The 19,808-nt window shown below is 47.6% G+C and overlaps 2 protein-coding genes across 7 annotated transcripts; one reads left to right on the forward strand and one right to left on the reverse strand.

The window, feature by feature from the left end:
* The first annotated feature begins 101 nt into the window (after positions 1-101).
* Positions 102-12,573, forward strand: POMT1 (protein O-mannosyltransferase 1). Of its 5 annotated transcripts, none has more exons than XM_086857857.1 (20): positions 102-134; positions 780-896; positions 1,484-1,627; positions 2,285-2,391; positions 2,973-3,023; positions 3,361-3,507; positions 4,465-4,576; positions 5,024-5,089; positions 5,217-5,310; positions 5,744-5,899; positions 6,423-6,553; positions 6,771-6,866; positions 8,206-8,298; positions 9,290-9,386; positions 9,467-9,559; positions 10,060-10,180; positions 10,414-10,511; positions 11,035-11,148; positions 11,631-11,757; positions 11,842-12,573. In XM_086857857.1, the coding sequence occupies exons 3-20, from the start codon at positions 1,506-1,508 to the stop codon at positions 12,039-12,041; spliced, it is 2,025 nt and encodes a 674-aa protein (XP_086713983.1). In that variant the 5' UTR covers positions 102-134; positions 780-896; positions 1,484-1,505; the 3' UTR covers positions 12,042-12,573. The 5 variants fall into 5 exon arrangements, with proteins under 5 accessions (XP_086713983.1, XP_086713984.1, XP_086713985.1 ...); XM_086857858.1 differs by lacking the exon at positions 102-134 and adding an exon at positions 144-394; XM_086857859.1 differs by lacking the exon at positions 102-134 and adding an exon at positions 247-295.
* On the reverse strand, positions 12,448-19,776 carry UCK1 (uridine-cytidine kinase 1). Of its 2 annotated transcripts, XM_086857861.1 has the most exons (8): positions 19,200-19,776; positions 18,812-18,979; positions 18,393-18,552; positions 17,538-17,634; positions 17,273-17,415; positions 17,099-17,193; positions 15,971-16,019; positions 12,448-15,643 (listed from the first exon to the last, which is right to left on the reverse strand). In XM_086857861.1, exons 1-8 carry the CDS (start codon positions 19,494-19,496, stop codon positions 15,456-15,458), a joined length of 1,197 nt encoding a protein of 398 aa, XP_086713987.1. In that variant the 5' UTR covers positions 19,497-19,776; the 3' UTR covers positions 12,448-15,455. The 2 variants fall into 2 exon arrangements, with proteins under 2 accessions (XP_086713987.1, XP_086713988.1); XM_086857862.1 differs by lacking the exon at positions 19,200-19,776 and having other exon boundaries at positions 18,812-18,973.
* Between the last annotated feature and the right edge of the window lie 32 nt (positions 19,777-19,808).

Consider the following 19,808-nt stretch of genomic DNA (forward strand, 5'->3'; position numbering starts at 1 on the left):
CTCCCTCACAGCCGCCATGGCGGCCGGGCCGGGCCCGCTCGCCACACGCGGGGTTGCCACGGTAACAAACCCGTGTTTCCTGGTTCCGCTCCCGTGTCGACGGCTGCGTCTGACGTCACATCCGGCGTCGCCAGGTAGGGGGCGGGTGGAGTGCGGCGCGCGGAGCTGCCACGCCCCCCGCCGGCGCGCGGGGGCTGTGTGGGGCGGGGGGTCCCGGTGCTCGGTCCCGGTCCCGGCTTTTGTACTGATCCTGGTCGCGATTCCCGGCTTGCTCTCGATCCAAGTCCTACTCGTGGTCCTGGTCCCGATCCTTATTCCAGTCCTAGTGCTGGTCCCGATGCTTGCCTCGGTCCCGGCTCCGCGGTGCCGCTGGTCACGGGCCGCCGTCAACCCCGTACAGCTATTGGGATGGGGGGGGCCGCGAGGCTTCGGGCGGGCTGTGGTTGATGCTTCTATGCCTCCCAAAAACACTCAAGGGGAGCTGGGTACAGGGTGGGTGGCGGGTCTTAGTGACCTTCTGATGGCGACGAGCGGGGTCAGTGGTCCTACTGCCCCCCGAGAGCTTAAATGGGGGGAGCAAGGCAGGGTGGCCCTGCTCCCTCCTCATAAAGGGTGCAGAGCCCGGCAGAGGTTTGAGGATGCCCTGAGGAGGAGCCCGAGGTGGTGTTACCCTGGGCCCAGCTGTACCGCAGGGGGTGATAGAGCTCAGGTGGGAGCTCATATCTGCCAGGGGCACCTGAAAGCCTCTGCTCCACACAGATCTGGTTTTTTGTACGCAGAGAGAAAGCAGGCCAGTGGCACCGCTCTGGATGGTGATGTGCTCACATCTCGCTTTGTTCTCCCCTGATCAAAGCCACGCAGATGGATTTGCTCTGGTAACTTTCCGTTCTCTTGAGGTGAGGAGGCACGGCACTGATGTTCTGCTATTTTCTGACCTAGGTTTTGGCACTTCTGCTTGAACAGCGCCTATACATGTGCTCCAGCTTTCTAGTGCAGAAGGTGTTTCGGGGATTTGTCCCTCCCTTCTTCACTCCCAAAGAAATACCTCAGTTTGTAAGGAAGTAACTTGTTTGAGGGTTTACCTGAGTTCCAAATAGCTCAGTTAGTGAGGTCATCTGGTGCCTGAGCCCATGGGTTGTGCATCAGTAGCATCAGAATTTGGGCTGTGAGATTTGCTTTGCACGAAAGCAAACAGGCTGGAGAATTAAGCTGCTGTGTTTCTGCAGAACCAGTGTAAAAATAAACAAGGTTCCTAGCTTACTACTGCAGGCAGAAGCAGGGCAGATGAAAAGTGTGTCAGTTCAGTAACTTTGTTTTTACAATTAGTCCTATAGAACAGAAAAACAGAAACATAAAAAGCAAGAGAATTTTTGGAAATTAATTACCATGAGCTCCTTGTTCCAGAAATTAGTCCTTATGCTTTCTGTGAAATGTTCAGCTCTGTGAACCAAAGGGTGACTGCTGTTCTCTTCTGCTCTTGAAGGTTCAGACAAACTTTTGACAGGATGTTGGGATTTCTGAAGGAGCCAGTTGTGGTCACTGCAAAGATCAATGTGAACCTTGTGGCACTGACCATGATGGGATTAATAAGTCGTCTCTGGGGACTTTGCTATCCACGGGCTGTGGTGTGAGTAATGAGTTTCTTTTCTTCCTGAAGGATACAGACTTGTTTTTCAAGCATTTGTGAGTGAGAATGCAGGAGCAGAAGAGCACAGCTTGACTGATGTCAGCCTCTGTAAATCGTAGAATCACAAAATCCCAAACTGGTTTGGATTGGAAGGGATCTTAAATCCTACCTTATTCTGCCCCCTTCCATGGGCAGGGACACCTTCCACTATCCCAGGTGCTCCAGCCCTGTTCAGCCTGGCTTTGGGCACTTCCAGGGATCCAGGGGCAGCCACAGCTTCTCTGGGCACCCTGTGCCAGGGCCTCACCACCCTCACAGGGAGGAATTTTTTCCTAAAACTTCATCTCAACCCGCTCTGTCAGTGTGAAGCCATTCCCCCTTGTCCTGTCACTCCAGGTTCTAACAGTGTCATCCCACCTTTCCTGTGGGCTCTCTACAGGTACCAGGAGGCCACAATTAGGCCACCCCTGTGAGCCTTTTCTTTGCCAGGCTGAACAATCCCAATACAGTGATAGTCCTTCCCTGAGGAGAAGGGACAAAGTCTCAGTGCTTCACTGCATTCTTAGCTTTCTGCCAACAAATCAGTGCTTGCTTTCTGAGTATCACTGCAGTATAATTACCATTAGATTTGACATATTTCTGCCTCTTGTGTTTCAGTTTTGATGAAGTTTATTATGGCCAATTTGTTTCACTCTACATGAAGAGGATCTTCTTTGTGGATGACAGTGGCCCACCCTTTGGCCACATGCTGCTGGCTTTGGGAGGTAGGATCTCCTGGAATTGGGAAGTGCCTGTTGCATTTTGCTGTGGAAGAGAGAGGTGCTGGTTAGAAAGGAATCATCAAATCCACTTGTGGGGGGAAAGCACAAGGCAGATGAGAGACTCTGATGTAGAGAGAATTGAGTTTTCTTTTATTTAGGACTGTTAGGGGGCTGTTGTGTGAGTAGTGGGGGGATGATAAAGCCATGTATCCATCACTTCACTGTTATTCAATCCTTTGGGTAAAGAGAAAGGTGAGATGAGAACTGGTAGTGACAAGAAATAGGCAGCAAGACTCAGTTCCTTTATGTAGCTGAGATACCACAACATGAAAGTGCCTGTATGGGAGGGAGGGATTAAATATACATCTGACTTTGTCACTGAGAATCTCCCATTCCTAATTGATATTCTTTGTGCCTCTGCACATTCTCAAGCATTGCTGCAGACAGAACAGGATCAAAGAGGACCCTTTTGGGAAGGAGGGCCTTCATGCAAGGAAAATCTGTGTGTTTGGGAAATGGTTCCCAATTTAGCACCAGGTTTTATACATGCTTTGAGACTGGAAAGTCTCTTGTTTATGTTGTAGGTTACTTAGGAGGATTTGATGGAAACTTCCTATGGAACAGGATTGGAGCTGGTAAGAACTGTTTTTAACTGTGTTACTCCTTAGAGAAAATAAGCTGAATTTCAGCAAGTGACAGATTCCTTTTGCCTGTCTAGTGGAAATAACACTTTAACCAACACCTTCACTTCTCTTTTAAAGTAAGTCTTCTGCAGGTCTCTAGCACAAGTTAAAAGCACTATGAATTCATAGCACAGGCTTTCTAAATCAGCTGAACAGTTTAAGCAATATAAGATGGACAAATTAGTGCAAGTAGGAGTATTCTAACAATTAAGAAATTCTGTATTGGTCTGCTCTCTCTGCAGTTAAGTCTCCAAACTGGTGGATCACTGTTTCCTGTTTTCTGTTTCAGAATACAGCATGAATGTTCCTGTGTGGTCCCTGAGACTCCTGCCAGCCCTGGCTGGTGCTCTCTGTGTGCCTTTAGCCTACCAGATTTTGGTTGAACTGCACTTGTCCCACTGTGCTGCACTTGGAGCTGCTCTTCTGATTCTCTTAGGTAGGATTGTTCAACTGAGCCCATTCTTCATACATGGAGAGAAGAGTCCCTTTTTCCCCTTAGGAATGTCTAGGGTGGAGTAGCATCTCCCCAGAAAACATTAATACCACATCAGCCCTGAGTCTGTGCTGGGCCTCCCTGGATGCCTTTATCCTTACAGCTCTGCATCCGGAGACCCTTCTGGGCTTTATAAAAGTTCATTTAAATACTAAGCAAAGTAGGCAGCCTTAACAGCCTCAGAGGAAACAATATTTCTTGTATCCAAGAAAGGCCTGTACTCCCTTCCTCAGAGATTTACAGGATGAGTTACAACATACTGGTTTCTAACAGCAGGACAACTCAACTTGCAGTCAGAGCTCATCAAATTTCTTCATCTCCAAACAGCAGCAAACCAGCTTGTGTCCGTAGCACTGTGATTTGACACTGGTCTGGTGTGTACAACTCAGCTGGTTTTGTTTTCTCTGAGGGAGTGCTGGCAGCTGCCTGAAAGGGGAAGAGCCTCTCAGGAGCTTTTTAGCAGCCTGATAAGAGAATCCTTTCCTGACTACCAGCTGCTCTGATTCTAGCTCATTGCAGCTCCCTTTCCTGCAGATCTGTTGCAGTGCTCATTGCTTGCTGTGCTCGCTGCCTGGACTCTTTGCTTTGAGAAGCACCTCTCTGGATTTCCTAGGACTGATTTGCTTTGCCTTTGCAGGAAGTACAGCAGCTTTATCTGACTCTTGATAGACTTTGCTGCTTGCCCACCTCTTTGTCTTGGAAACAGTTATGGCCATGTAATTTGCTCCTGCTGGAAGGTTTTTGTCCCTCTAAACCCAGCACTTGCCCGTTACAGCCAGTAGGAACTGTGTGTCCCTAAAAGAGCAGGTCTTTCTGCTGGATAACAATGTGATTGTCTGAGGTAGCACTTGCCTATAGGAAAGTTTCTCTAATTTTCTGTCTGTTTCTCTTTTCCAACAGAGAACTCTCTGATCACTCAATCAAGGTTCATGCTTCTGGAATCAATACTGATTTTTTTTATCCTGCTTGCAGTTTTGTCCTACCTGAAGTTCTACAATTTGCAAAAGCACAGGTAAAGCTGGATCGTCTCTTACCCTTTTGGATATTCTCATGGTGACTTTTTTTTTTGTCACAGACTGTGTTTTTCTATGCCTCTTAACCATTCTGTAACTCACTTCACCTGTCTGTAAATGCTTCAACCTCTCATACGGCTGCCCCAGAATTTTTCTCCTGAGCAGTGTTAAAGACTGTTTTTCCTGTTAGCAGGGTTGTCTTTTTTAATTTTAAAATAGAAATAAAATCCCTTGGGAGCGCTTTTTTGCCCACACAGATTTTTTACTGGAAGGATTCCTTTCTGTGCACAGAAACACATACAGGTCACTTAAAGCTCCTTTGTAACTGTCTACAGGCACTGAATTTTTTTGTTCTCTCATCCTTGCAGAGGATGAAGTAATCCTTAGTAAAGTAAAATTATCTTTAAACTGAGCCTAGCAAGTGATTTAATACATTTATCTTTAAGTGCCTTCACTGGAAGCTGGTGGTTTTGGCTCCTGCTGACTGGAGTAGCCTGTTCTTGTGCAGTTGGGTAAGTAATAATGTCTTACCTGGACTTTAATGCCTACTGTTCAAGAGAATGTTGGCATATTTATATCTTGTGTTAGGTAATTGTGTAGTTTTTAACCATGTTCATTTTTTATGCACTTTCTTCTCAGAGTGAAATATATGGGCCTGTTTACCTATATGCTGCTCTTGGCCACTGCAGGACTCCACTTCTGGCACATGATAGGAGACCAGAACTTGTCAAATGTATGTAGCACAGCATGCAGAACGTATTATTTGTCACTTTTCATTGCAGCCTTTCAAGCCCACAGATAACAATGCAGTCTGTAGCTGGCTTTTGTACTGAAATTCCTTGTCTGGAAAGCCTCCTGTCATAGCACAGTTCCCAGCTGAGTTGCTGGGGAAGATGGAATTAAGTTTAAGAAAAATATGTGTGTGTGACTGTCTATCCTGCTGTTATCCATGTCTTAGTAATGTGTGACTCAGAACATGCCCTTGTCTCACACACTCCTGCCAGCTCCACTTCAAATCCTTGCTGGAAGTTACCCAGTTGTCCCCAGAGTTACAGCTGAATGAGAGTGTTGGGGAAAACTTAGAAAAGACAAACAAAACAAGCTAAGTGCTCTGGAAATCTTAATATCTAGAACATGAAACGAGTGAGTTTTCTCTATTCTTCCAGGTTTCCTTGCTGTGCCATTTTCTAGCTCGGGGTCTGGCCCTCATCATCATCCCCATGGGGCTGTACCTCTCCTTCTTCTATGTTCATTTGGCTTTACTGTATCGCTCTGGGCCTCATGACCAGATCATGACAAGTGCTTTCCAAGCCAGCTTAGAGGTAAAGGAAATGTCATCTTGGAAGTCATTTATTAGAGAGAAGAGGGGGCATATTTTTTTCCCTTTTATGTCATTTAACTGTTTTGCTGCTGTAGTACTGCTTTAAGGTGAAGCAGTAGTGACTGAAATCCTAATAACAGATGAAAAGCTTTTCCCAGTGAACCAAGAACAGTATGTTCACTCTTCTGCTGAAGCTTTCTCCCTTCCTACAGGAAACTCCACAGAAGTTACATGAACTCTTACATGGTGACATGGTATACTATAGGAGTACTTAGCATGTCTTTTAGAACATGGCTTTAGGGATATTTCCTGAGACCCTGTAGTCTTTTAGTTTTTTAAGTCTTGGTGCATGTACTGTCTCTTGAGTATGGTGCTGCAAGACTTGATTTTGGTAGATAAAACCAAATGAGAAGGTGCTGTGTGAAGATACTGCTGTGTTGAAGTGGCATGTGACTGTCTAGAATTTCAACAGCCTCGGGGTTGTTTCTTCTTCTTTGTACTTACCCTGTCCTTACCCCTCTCAGGGTGGGCTGGCTCGAATCACTCAGGGTCAGCCCTTAGAGGTGGCCTATGGCTCTCAGATCACCCTGCGGAACGTGCTGGGCAAGCCCATGCAGTGCTGGCTCCACTCTCACACCAATACTTACCCCATCAGGTGAGGAATCTGCCTGGGTGGAAGTCAGCTCTGCTTCTTTAACTGCCAGTCCACGTGTAGCAGTTTGGGTCCTGGCAATGTCTTCATCAGTCCTTCAGAGTCCCTGTGCTCTGTAGGAATGATCAGTGATGTGGTGCTGATTTGTACTGCTGGGACTGGTGAGCACAGAGATGTACCTTTACACCTCCTCTGTGGGGTTTTGTATCTTCCTCTGCAGGTATGAAAATGGCCGAGGGAGTTCTCATCAACAGCAGGTGACCTGCTATCCCTTCAAGGATGTGAACAACTGGTGGATTGTCAAAGATCCTGGAATGTGAGTATACAAGAGATTTAAATTCAACCTATATGCTTCCAAAACCCAACCAGGGCTTGGATTGGATTGGACATAACTCTTCTCTGCTTATGGGTGCAGAAGCCTGGTGTGATCTGAGCAAGTGATTGCAGCTCTTTGCACAATCCTTCTCATATGGTAAAAGCATTACTGAGGACTCTGAAATCCTGTCTGAATTGCTCCTGCCAGAACGTGGGCTGTGCTGTGCACAAGGGGAACTTGAAAGACTCACAAGACCAGTGGAGATTCTTCAGGTGTTTTGCATGAAAGGGAAGTGCTGCTTTTTGAAGTGTGAGCCATGGTGTTAGAGTGTCTTGAAGAGTTTTATCAAAATTGAATGAGTCTCAGAAAAAGAGTAGAAAACACTTTTGAAAAATCAGTAGTTCTTTGTATTAGAAGCATGCAGTGAGCTGTAAGATCTGACATAGGCAAGGATTCCAAGTGGTGCCTGTACCTGAGAGGCCTGGTTTGTGCTGATGTGTTTTGCCATTGTCACTGTCACCGCAGAGCAGGACTCTCTGTCCTTGTTTTGCCAGTAAAAGCCTTTGAGTGACATAATTCCATACTGATCAAAAAGTTGCTTTTGTAGGTTTCTGACATTGTTCTGGGAACTGTATAAAGAGTCCTATCAGAAGGACTGTGTGCCATTACAAGTCATATCCACGTTGGGAAAGTTTGTCCATGGTGCAGGCCTTTCAAGTAGGGACTCTTAACAGAACCACGGACCTCAAATATACTCTTAAAATTCTTCAAACTCAAAAGACTCCTATAAGCATTGGAGGATATGAAGTCCTTCTATGGAACAGTGATACACGGGCATCAGTTCAGCGAACTGCAGTGTTCCCCCTTGCCATGGCCTTGTCCAGAAGCAAGGTGAGGGTTTACTCTATTTGGTGTAAAAGCCATTGATCTCTCCTATAATTCTGCCAAAGGACACCAGCTGTAGTACAGCACCCATCAGACACAGTGAAGCACTCAGTGTTTCACACAAGCCACCAAACAGCTGTGTGACGGGAATAACCTTAATTCACTCCTGACCTGGATTCAGACCACTGACCTAATGCCTGGAGTGTCAGTATCCCATTACTGATCATCTGACTCATTCTGCCCTTAACTTACCTTTGCCTTGATGAGCTTTGTTTCCATTCTGGTATAAACTATATATTGCTTTAATTTCTCATTTTCTTGCCTAAATGTCTGTCCCTGCCTGCAGCTTCTTGACCTAACAACTTGGTCATAACAAGGTTGTGTTCTATATAAAGATGCCTATAATTTAACCATTTCAAATGTAACCATTTCTTCTTGGGTGTCCCTTCACCAGGCAGCAGCTGGTGGTGAGTAACCCACCACGGCCCGTCAGGCATGGGCACATTGTGCAGCTGGTCCACGGCATCACAACTCGCTACCTCAACACGTAAGTCCTTTCCTTGTGCTCTGCTCTGCTAAGCCTGCTGGCTCATTCTGCTGGGTTGGCTCCCAGAATAACCACTTAGTGAGCTTGTATTCAGATATGCCATAAACTGCCTGTTACTTGTGGATTTTTACACCAATGAGCCTTGGAGGGGCCCTGTGTGGTTAGTTCCATATGCCATCCCTGTGGCCCAGAAGAAGGATGCTGTATGCTTATTTATATTGTCTGATTGATCTGGCAGTGTAATTTGATCTTAGTCACAAACTTCTTAATGGTTGCTTATTGCTTCCGTTCTTCCCTACTAGTGGCCTTTAGAGGATTTCACATTTGTTCACATTTCATGGTAGTTCTGCAGATTCCTAAATACAGAGTTCCCTCTGTGAGTCTTCACCTTCCCTCCTTCATTGCCCCCACTCTGGACAGGTGCAGGTATTTAGTATTTTGTGTAATTTAACCCAAATCCAACTCCACTGACTTTGATGGCATGCTCCTACCTGAAGGATGTGCTCTGGAAGTTAGGAAGATGTGCTGCAGAATCCGGTGTGCTGTGGCTCATTGCCAGAGATTCTTGCCTGTTCTGAAAGGCTGCAGTATGAAGTTGTCTCCTGACTGCTTCCCAAAGGGCATCTGCATGTACTTGAATATCACTCAGATTAGGAAGGGGCTTGTTCTGAGCTTGGGTTTTTGCTATGTCCCTTCCAAATCTAATTTGTTCATTATTGGAAACTCCAGTGAACAGCGTCTCTGTTTGTCACAATCAGTGCTTGTTCTTCAGCCTGGCATCGCAGGCATCTGCATTGGCTTCCTCTGAGCCTGTTCCTGGCAGCTCTTGATAGTGGGGAATGCTCTCTCTCAGAGTAAACAGTGCAATCTCTATAAGTGAGTTACTTTTTGCTTTATAACTGAATCCAGTCCAAGCCAATTCCATATGGGTTTGTTTTTTATATGTATTTGGGAAATGGTGGTGGAGGATATTCCTTCATTTTTCTTCTAGGCATGATGTTGCTGCTCCTCTTAGCCCCCACTCCCAAGAAGTTTCCTGCTATATTGATTATAACATCTCCATGCCAGCACAGAACCTCTGGAGAGTGGTGAGTTGTCAGAGGGAGGGGAGGAGCTGATCATGCTCCAGCAGAAACAGCATGGATCAAAAGTCATCTTTCTGTTGTAGGAAATTGTAAATCGCGAGTCTGACACTGATGTGTGGAAGACAATTCTGTCAGAAGTGAGGTTTGTTCACGTGAACACCTCTGCAGTGCTAAAGGCAAGTGGGGTTATGTTTATTTGCCTGTAGCTGTTGCTTCATGCAGTTCTTGTAATCTCAAAAACTCTGCTCCAAAATAGCTACACCACTATAATGAATAACCAAGTAAATTAAAGGAAACAATAAACTTGCTCAATGTGACAAAAGAGCAGCATGTCTTTTAGGTAGTCACACTAGTACTTCATCCCTTTCAAAGCTCCTGCTTCTCAAGAGGTTATGACCACTCTGCACAACTGGGGCTTAGAAACTGCTGCTGAATCTATGTGTCTGTGAGAGCAGCTGGAATAATTAAGGCTCTTTTTCTTTACAAAGTTTGCCAAAATCACTGATTTTATGGCTGTCTCATTTATTGAGATAGTTTTGTCTCATTTTTCACACATTTTCTGGCAGTCCCTTGCTGTCATCCAGTGCTCAGGCATAGCCTGGGAACTTCTTCCATTCTGAAGTTCAGATTGGTAGAACTTTCAGTTTAAAAGTTCACAATTGTCTTTCTCTTTTAGCTCAGTGGAGCATCTCTGCCTGAGTGGGGATACCGGCAGCTGGAGGTGGTTGGAGAGAAGCTGTCCAAAGGCTACCACCAGAGCATGGTGTGGAATGTGGAAGAGCACAGATATGGCAAAAGTATGTCTTGGCCATGTTCCTGAGGCAGGTTTCATTTCATGGTGATAGGAAGGTGGTACTGTGTGTGCAGTTGGCTCTACCATGGTGTCAGAATCCTAACAAAGTCCCTTCAAGTGCTGTTGCAGTTGGATTGGGAAGGGCTACTTGGGAGGGTGAGGAGCCTGTGTGCTCTCTCCCCTTTCTAGCTTTCTGCCTGTTATGTGGTATTTCTGAGCTTGGCTGTTTTCTTCCAGGCCAAGAGCAAAAAGAGAGGGAAGTGGAACTCCACTCTCCCACACAGATGGACATCAGTAAAAACCTCAGCTTCATGGCAAAGTTCACAGAATTGCAGGTGAGTGTCTTGTTATTCCCTTCATTTTTCCTTCTGCTGCAGAGGAGGAACCTGAGCATTTCTGCAGACTCTGAGCCTGAGGATTGCACTGTTTAATCCTTGCTGATTGATAGTTTAGCTTCCTCACTGTAAAAAAATGTTTCTGAATGCACTTATAAGGGCATTATAGACCTGGGCTTTCCAGTAATGAATACCCAAGTGATTGTGTAACAGAAAAGGGGGAGGAAAATTGGTTGGGCACCCAGAAGCTGCCTGAAACAGAACTGTAATGTGTGGAATATGCAGTGAGTGGTGTTGATGCCCCTTACTATCTTTGTAGAAATTCATTAAGGAAAGTACATTATTTAATAACAAAATAAAACCATTGTATTGATTAGTATCCACATGAGATATGTAAAGTATTTCTCCATTCCCAGCTTAGGAACTTAACATCTTATAGCTGGAGCTGTTCACCCATGCCTGCTGCCTCACCTGTTGTTCCAATTCTGAAAGCCTTCTGCTTACCTTTATTTTTTTTTTCTAGTGGAAAATACTCACATTAAAAAATGAAGACACAGAACATAAGTACAGTTCCTCTGCCCTGGACTGGATCACAATGGACACCAATATTGCCTACTGGCTCCACCCTACCTCAGGGGTAAGTACAAGAGACAGAAGCAGCTGTGAAGCTGCAGAGAAAGTAAAGAGCTTAGATGTGAGCTCCAGGAGTGGGAGTCAGAGCAGGGCTGCAGCTTCCAGCCAAGGACTTTTCCTGTATTAATGTGTTTTCCACAAGGGTGATGTATTTATTTTAGCATGAGATACAGCTTTGACAGCAGTTGCTTCTAATTAAATCATGTTTGCTTGTGCTTTTTTTTTTTTAGGGTAAATTGCAGTTTAATAGTTTCCATTATTGATTTCATTTAGAAGATGAGTTCATCTCCAATAGCATCCTTTAAATGCCTTCCATTACACAAGAGTCTTAAAGCAGCAAAGTTTATCAACCAGCTTTGCTCCAGGTTACTAGGCAGGAGCATTCTGGAGCTTAATTTAGCAAGTTTGTGTAGGTAATATTTAAACTTACTTAAAAGAACCACAACATCTTCCTGCTTCTGGCTTAGACCATCATCTATCCTGCAGGCCCAGATCCACCTCCTTGGGAATGTTGCCACCTGGGCTTCAGCTAATGCTGCTGCTCTGGTCTATCTGTGTCTGTCCCTGTGGTACTTGCTACGGCGAAGGAGGGAGATTTACGACATCCCTGAAGGTCAGACTGCACACATATGTGTGTTTTGTCCAGGTGGAGGCTTGTGGCTTGCTCTTCTGAGATGCCATCTCCTGTCTCTTGCAGATGCCTGGCAGCTCTGGATGTCAGCAGGAGGCATCTGTGGTGGAGGCTGGGCTGTGAATTACCTGCCCTTCTTCCTGATGGAGAAAACACTTTTCCTGTACCACTACCTGCCCGCTGTCACATTCCAGATTCTCCTGATTCCTGTGGTACTGCAGCATCTCAGTGATCATCTCTGCAGGTATTTGGCTTCAGCAGAATAGTTCTCTTGAGCAGGAGGACTAGCACAGTTCTTTCTCCAGGGCTGTCACCTGGTCAGCTGCTGCAGGGAAAGCAGTGTTTTTTCCAGCAGTGGCCAAACTCTGTAATTTGCCTTTAGGGAAAGCAGGCCAGGCACAGGTCTTTTGGATGAAGTGTTTGGCCAGCCTTGATGTAACTTGAGTGCTCTTTCCCTTTCTCTCTCTGTGCTGCTCAAGAGCATGTTCAGTGCCCTGATTGTAGCCTGGTTCTCCTCAGTGTTCTTTGTGTACTGCACCTTCAGCCCTGTGACCTACGGGCAGCCCGCCCTGTCCCTCACAGAACTCAAGGCCTTGCGCTGGAAGGACACCTGGAACATCCTGATGCGAAAGCAGTGACCACTCCAGCCTTGGGACAGCAAAAGGAAACACCTTTTGTGCAAAGCCAAGAGTTTATTGTTAGTATCATAGAAATCTTAACAGTCAGTTCAGGTATTTTGTAGTAGTCCAGATCTAATGGTTACAGGAGAAGAAAATAAAGGAACACTGTTACAGAAAAGGTCTCAACAGTAATATAGCCATTATGAGCACAGTTCCCAGTTTCTGCCCCTGTTACTGCCCCTCAGGGTGTGAAGGTTGCTGACTGCAGTCAACAGGATCTCAGCTCCTTTGCTGGGAAGAGCTGCAACAATTTCTTCTCTTTCCTGGGAGTACAATGGTGGTTTCTTCCTTTTGGCACTGCGTTGCACTTAGGGCTATTTCATGTGTTTCCTATCAATGTGGTCTGCAATCCCATGATATGTTTACTATAAATGGACTCTCTCCAACCCATTAGATATATTTTTCCATTTTCTTTGTTATGCCTGAAACCCAGGTTTTCCCTCTCTAAATCTTGCCCATCTTTAACAATCAGTAACTGGCCCTGCAGTCCTACAGCATCATTCCACAACTCTACTCCTTAACAATGCATTATTTGCCCCAACTTCCAATGCTCTGCTATCATTTCTATTTATGTAAATAGAGCATTAAGCTACATTTATAAATAGTTTGTTCTGCATAGAATAATGACTTGTTACTATTATCTATTTATAATCATCTGCCATAAGCATCATTTGTAAGAAGATAACCAAAATAAAAAGATACTAAAAATTGCTGTTACAGCTAAAGAAGGCTTCAGGCAGTCCAGGACTTCAGCCAAAGCCAGAAGAATCCTTTGGCCATGTGGCACTGTTGTAAAGCCTGGGGCCTGTTACCAGCAGTGGCAGTACTGCCATTCCACCTCAGATCCCATGGAAAAGGAACAATGGGCAAAGTAGGACTGGTCCTGCTAACAAGGAAACCTGCTCCAACTTGTGCATATGGGTTCAGGGTGAAAACACTGAAACCCAACCCCTGGCCTGGCCTGCACCAGCAGAGAATTCACAGAGAAGAAGACAAAGGTGAAGGACTGCAGGAATTTGTAATGGCTCTGTCCAGGTGTCCGAGCAGGCCTGTAGTACCTGGGCCACATTCCATTTCTGTATCTCCACATGGCTGCAGCAGCAGGTCCTGCAGGGCAGCACAAAGCTGCCACAGCTGCATTCCCACACCCCAGGGGCCCTTGGCTGTGCAGTTCCTCACTGCTCTAACAAATTCTATTCAAGGCTTCCCCCCACCTCCCCGAGGAAGGTATGATCCAGCACCACAGTCACTGAAAGTAGGTTTTAGTGACTATTTTGCTCCTACTGCAATCAGCCGTGAAAGCAAATGCTTCAGTGCAGCAGCTCATACTCTTGAGTCTGTCACCTTGAACTAAACAGCAGCCAGCAGCAGTCAGGAAATGCTCTGCCTTCTCCTGGGCACTGCAGAAGTACCACTGAACTATCACTGAGACACCAAACCTTCACCCCTTTCCAGAGTTGAAAAGACTATAGGGATGGAAGTGTAGACTGCATTTCTTAACTCTGGGTTTTTTTCTCTAAATTTTCACCCATGACAAAACCAATTCTGAGTTAAGGGGAGAAAGAACTGTTGAGTGTAAGAGCCCCTCCAACAGTGTTCCTTTCTGTGCCTTTCTGCTGGCATAGTGAAAGTACCAGAAATACCTTTAAAAAAAATGGTCATTTCTGATCACTGTTCATTTATTTATTTGCCAAAGTAATACACCCACAACCACCACAGCCAAACCCTGCTTTTAGAAAATTAGCAAATATGAAAAAGTTCCTCTTGGTAACATTTCCCTCCCACCCTCATTCTCAAAATTACACCTAAGTCCAGACTCAAGAACAGTATCACAGGAACATTTTCAAAGGTCCAACCAACACTTCATTGCAGATTTTCCTTTTCCAGACAGATACTTCATACTGCTGCAGTATCACTTATCTGGGGTAAACTACAGAAACTGGGATATCACTGTTTGTACTTCTTGTCTACTCTTTTTAGAAAACCAGACATTCTTGAGTTGAAGCTGCTGGAGTGCAAGGCAAGCGCTCTGATGCTGTCTGAGGGTAGAACATGTCCAGGCAGCTGCTTGTGCCAGCAGCAGGAGGGTCCTGCAATTCCCAGTTTCCCCCCTTGCTGACCTCACCAGCCATCTCTGGAAGTGGACGGATTCTGCCCAGCAGAATTTGCAACCAGCAGTAGAGAAATGCACAAAAGACACTAATACTGACAAGGTCAGGTTTCTGTTTCTATGAGCAACTCAATCCAGTTGGAGCTCACACATTGAGTAACTATGGTAAAGCACACTGGGTACAAAATATAATCATACTGTGTAGCAAGATTCAGGAACTTAGAAAGGAATAAATTAGGAATTACTAATTAGGAATTAGAACCACTAAACTTCTTGGGCCTGTCCCCTGGTGAACTGCAAGTTCCCATTTGTTGCAGAGAGTCTCTGTCTCACCCCTGTCTCAAAGGGAGAGGTGCCTCTACAGGTCAGTCCCTCTGACCCCACCAGCTAGAAGGAGGCCGGCCAGCAGCAGAGCATGGCCATAACTCAAGGTGCCAACAAGGTGGAGAAGAGTAAGAGCTTGTTAAAATTAACAACATGTGAGCTAGTCTTGGATAGAGAGAAAAACACCCAAGAGGCAGATGATTTTCCTGCTACAGATGACCATCATCAGGGAAATGAGATATCTTGCTAGTCACCTGATAGTGCTTAATTTTCAGGGGAATCTTCAGCATTAGATCTCATTTTGAAAATTAAAAAAAGGCAAGTAGCACTGCCTTTAACCAGTTCATCAAGTAACAACTCCACACATCTCAGAGAGAATAGGGAGGGGTTTGGAGGGAAGGGGGATGGACGGCCAACCCCTTCCTCTCTGTGAGATTCCCACCAGGATCCCCTCCGCTGCTAGAACGACTTAAGGGGCACTTCACCAACCATTCCGTGGCAGTCCTTTCCCAAAGTTGTCTTCGGTGTTGGCGTGGACCAGAGGCAAAGCCTGTGGCCGTGCTGGGTTAGTGTGGGCGGCTGCTGGACTCGAGGTGGGAGCGCTTCCCGGCCGCCAGGACAGCTCCGCTCTCCGCCTGCTCCGGGAACGGCCGCTTGTACGTCCGGCTGTGCCCGTTCAGAGCCCCCCGCTGCCACTTGCAGATGTCTCCGTTCAGGATGTCCTGAATGTGCTGCACAATCAGGTTTATGGCAACTGCAGAGAGGAACGGGGAATACAGGACATGAAGGCTCTCCTGGCTGAGTTATCTAGAAAATGTGGAGCATCCAGACCTGCTCAACTCAAGTTTTAACAAGCCCTTAAATGAAACTCTGCCTGCTGTCTGCAGTGAGGTCAGGCCTAACAGGTCACTTTTCCAGGCCTCCACAGGCTGAGCAGCTGGTCCTTTTGATCAGCTCCCTCCCCTCCAGCAAAAATCCCTTCCTCAGGAGCAGATGCTCAAGGCAGCAGTGTGCCTCCTGCTCTCTTCCCAGCCCCAAACGTGTCTCCCCAGGGAACTCAGGGAACCCAACTCCCTTTTACCCATGTTGTCAACTCCACGGGGGATGATCACATCTGCATACTTCTTTGTCTGCAAAACAGAAACAGTGGTGGAGGAGGCTGTTAATGGGAAAGTCAGCTTCATTCCAGGAAGAAGCAACCAAAGGCAAAAAAGCTGGGCAAAGATAGAAGGTCCTGCTGTTCCAGGGTTGTAAATTAAAGTTCTCTCTCATGGTAACAACCTAAATGAATTACAATTCAAATGGCAATGGCAAATGTGCATTGGATTTAAGCTCATGGATTCTCCTTACTGTCCCTTTGCAGAGGTAGAAGCAGAAGGTCAAATGTGGAGTCCTTTGCTTTTACTCATCTGAGCTGCTTTCAACCATTGCCCACTTCAGTCAAGGTCTGTTTGCCAAGAGCTGGTTTTAATCAGCATTTCGCAAGCCATTGCTAAATCTCTGCTGAGAGCCAAGGTATCCAATGTGCATGTGAAATTCCTGCCTGCCTCTGATAACATTTTATTGATCTTTACTACCATAGCACTCCTGCTTTTTCTTTCCCCCCACAGCTGGAAAAAAGCTGGCAAATTCAGCACTTCTAAGGAATAGTTTTTGAATCCCAGAATTCCTTTGATCTAGAGCAAGAGGTGCCTGAGTTAACCTTTTCCAACTTATTTAATCCACATACTGGATTTTGTTCTCATAGGGTTTTTTACAAATTAATTTGATTATGTGAGCACCTAAACTGGTCTCACACTACATGGTGTAGCAAGCAGAGCTAGAATGGTCTGCACAAGGTTTTCACCAGTGATCCCCCTCTGAGAAAGGCTGCTGGAAACCGAGCTCTTCTTTCTTCCTACAAGACTTAAGAATAAACTGAGAGTGGGAGTGTTTCATTCAGAGGGACCCATGCTTAAATAGCCCCAGCAGTGAGAAAATGTGCTTGAGGCATTTCCATGGTGCTTCGCCAGCAGAAGGGATCATTTCAGTTCCTTAACAACCAGCTTGAAATGACTGAAGACATGAGGCAGAGGGGAAGAGCGTGGGATTTGTGAAATACAAATACCAAAAGCCACCACTGCTGCACTTAGAGCAGCTAATTCCCAGACAACCCTGCTCCTCAGAAAAAGAAGACCCCCACAAACAAAATCAGTGAAAAGCTTCATACCGGTAAGCAGAACTCCTCAAAGGCAGGCTTGACAAACGTGGTGTACTGGGTGAGGATCTGCTCCAGGTCCCTCCCACGTTTCATATCTCGCAGAACTGGGATGGGCAGATAAAAGCCCTGAGGGCTGTCTCATGGTGGGGATGGATAAGGAGCAGGGGCACGGCGGGGCTTTACCTCTGCGGGACAGCCGGACGTCAGAGTCTGTGTCCACAAAGAGACGGAGGTGGAACATGTCCCGAATGTCTTGATTGTAGAAAACCAGGATCCCCTCAAAGAGGACGACATCAGCAGGATACACCACCGTCGTTTCTGCCAGCCTGCCAGGAGAGAACACCCAGAGCACACCGGTAAACAGGCCTCACGTCAGCACCGAGTGATCTGTCCCCAGGCCGGGGACACCCCCACACAACCCAGGACTTCAGACAAAGCCAGAGCCTACCTAGAATGTGTCACAAAGTCATATGTTGGTACCTCAACTGTTTTGCCCTCAACAATGTTTTTCAGGGTTGAATGCATCAAATCGTTATCGAAGGCATCTGCAAGAGGAAAGTTTAAAGAGAAGGACTTTGAGATGCTGTTTTATCAAATGTTCTGCTCAGATAAGGAAAAACCCTCTGCCCAATATTTCACCAGGAAAAAAAGGAACTTGCAGCTTATTCATTCCTACCAGTAGCAACACAACGCTCTGCCCAAGTGACAATGGCTGTGTTTGGTTTCAGAGATAAGGAAGAGACAGTTTGCTGTTTATAAGCAACTACATCACAATGAAATTAAGAGCTCAAAGGTGAAGCTGGTCATTGTAAAATTTTATCAACCCAATTAGTAATTGTGTAATTTTGTGCAACTGTTCATCTATTAGTCAAGAGCCAACTGGAAAACCCCAGGCATCTTTCATGGTTTCCATTACCCACCCAACAGGCACCACACTTCAGCCAAGGGCAGCTCCCCGTCCCGCCTACAATCCACAGCACTGCCCCAGGCAAGGGGAGCAGCTGTTTATGTGGACAAGAAGCAACAGGAAAGGATTTAGAGAATGATGTGGTTCTCTAAGGAGCCTCTCGAGAGCCGGGAAGGGGAGCACGGAGCAGGCTGGGATGCTCTGCACCTCTCCCTGCCTCCAGAAGGGCCGTCAGTATCACCGGGCACACGGGAAGGACAAATGGACGTTTTGGTGGGGGAAAGCACATTTCTGTTCTCCAACACTTCCCATTTCCTACCGGAGCTTTCCCTAAGACCCAGCTGCGCTCCACGCACCGACCGAACCCCGCTGGGGCCGGGACAGTGAGGGGCTCACCCGGGTGGTCGAAGTTGTACTGTCCCTTCAGCGCCTTGGCCTGCTGCTCGGCCGTCAGCACCTTGTAGAAGCTGTCCTGGCTGAGGATCAGCACCTTGCGCTGCCGCTGCTCCACCTCGTTCTGCCCCAGCAGCTCCATGATCTTCTCGCACACTGTGGACTGAGCGGGACGGGGGCTCAGGCGCGCCGGGGGGACCCCGACCCTTCCCGCGGCGCCCGGCCCGGCCCGGCCCGGCCCCCGGCCCGAGCTGTCCCCGGTGCCGGGGCGCGGGGGGCGGCCCGGGCCGGCACCGGCGATGCTCCCGCGCCGCGCGGGCTGCCGGGGGCGGGGGTGAGCCCCGGCACGGCCCGCACAGCCCCCGGCACGGCCCGCACAGCCCCCGGCACGGCCCGCACAGCCCCCGGCACGGCGGGCTCACCTTGCCGCTGGCGGTGCCGCCGCTGACGCCGATGAGGAAGGGCTTGGGGTGCGGCCGCTCCGCGTCCGGGCCGCCCGCGGACGCCATGGCGGGAGGGACGGGGGGGGGGCGTGACCGGAGGCGGAGCCTGACGAGGGGCGTGGCCTGATGGGGGCGTGGCCACGCGCGCTGAGCGCGTCCGGTGTCAGCCCCGGGGCCAGAGCATCGGCACGGACAGAGGGACGGACGGACAGACGGATGCACGGACACACCGAGGGACGGACAGACGGATGCACGGACACACCGAGGGACGGACAGACGGATGCACGGACAGAGAGATGGACAGATGGGTGGAGGGACAGACGGACAGCCGGACGGCTCTGCCTTATTACAGACAACGCTGCCTTACCCAGGCACTTGTATGAGCGTGTGTGAGTGCACGCCTGCTCCCAGGTGGGTGTTTGACACCTCTTCCCGTGTGTCTGACACCGGTGCCCATGTGCCTGCTCACAGCTGTTCCCGTCTGTGTTTTAACCCGTTCCTGAGTGCACACGGAGCGCCGTGCACGGGAACTGCGGAGAAACACCTGAAGGTACAACCCAGAGACACCAGGACACACAAATACACATCTGGGTAAGACACGTACAAACTGTGTGTGCGCACATCCTGTGCGTGGGGTGCGATCGAGGTATCTACACACACACATTAAATATTAATAGCTACAGCTACGGTATGCAGGATTTTATATACATTTTGTGTATAAATAGAGCCGGAACACACACCACATTCTACACGGAAATACAATTTTCTAAAATAAAACCAAATCACATGTTTAAATATGAACAAATTGCTGGGGAGCTCCTTGACTGCCCTGCTCCCAGCACCGGTTCCATCGGCCGCAATGGACCCCGGACCCACCGCCCGACGCCGTTTGTCTCCCCGGAGCCCCGCGGGGCCGGGGGCCGGTCCGGGGCGGCCCCGCCCGCAGGGCCTGGGCAAACAGCGGGTCAATGATTAA

Source organism: Cyanistes caeruleus, chromosome 20, assembly GCF_971803275.1.
Source record: "Cyanistes caeruleus chromosome 20, bCyaCae1.hap1.1, whole genome shotgun sequence".
In the NCBI taxonomy this organism is placed as follows: domain Eukaryota; kingdom Metazoa; phylum Chordata; class Aves; order Passeriformes; family Paridae; genus Cyanistes; species Cyanistes caeruleus.

What these genes read in the sequence shown, in the direction of transcription:
- POMT1 (XM_086857857.1), top strand. Translation starts at nt 1,506, where the DNA reads ATGTTGGGATTTCTGAAGGAGCCAGTTGTGGTCACTGCAAAGATCAAT. An exon ending in CTTTCCAAGCCAGCTTAGAG is followed by an intron (nt 5,900 to 6,422) that starts GTAAAGGAAATG and finishes TACCCCTCTCAG; the next exon opens with GGTGGGCTGGCTCGAATCAC. An exon ending in ACACCTCTGCAGTGCTAAAG is followed by an intron (nt 9,560 to 10,059) that starts GCAAGTGGGGTT and finishes TTTCTCTTTTAG; the next exon opens with CTCAGTGGAGCATCTCTGCC.
- UCK1 (XM_086857861.1), bottom strand. Translation starts at nt 19,496, where the DNA reads ATGTGTGTGTGTAGATACCTCGATCGCACCCCACGCACAGGATGTGCG. An exon ending in ACGCTCATACAAGTGCCTGG is followed by an intron (nt 18,980 to 19,199) that starts GTAAGGCAGCGT and finishes GGACGCGCTCAG; the next exon opens with CGCGCGTGGCCACGCCCCCA. An exon ending in TTGAGGAGTTCTGCTTACCG is followed by an intron (nt 16,020 to 17,098) that starts GTATGAAGCTTT and finishes TCTGTTTTGCAG; the next exon opens with ACAAAGAAGTATGCAGATGT.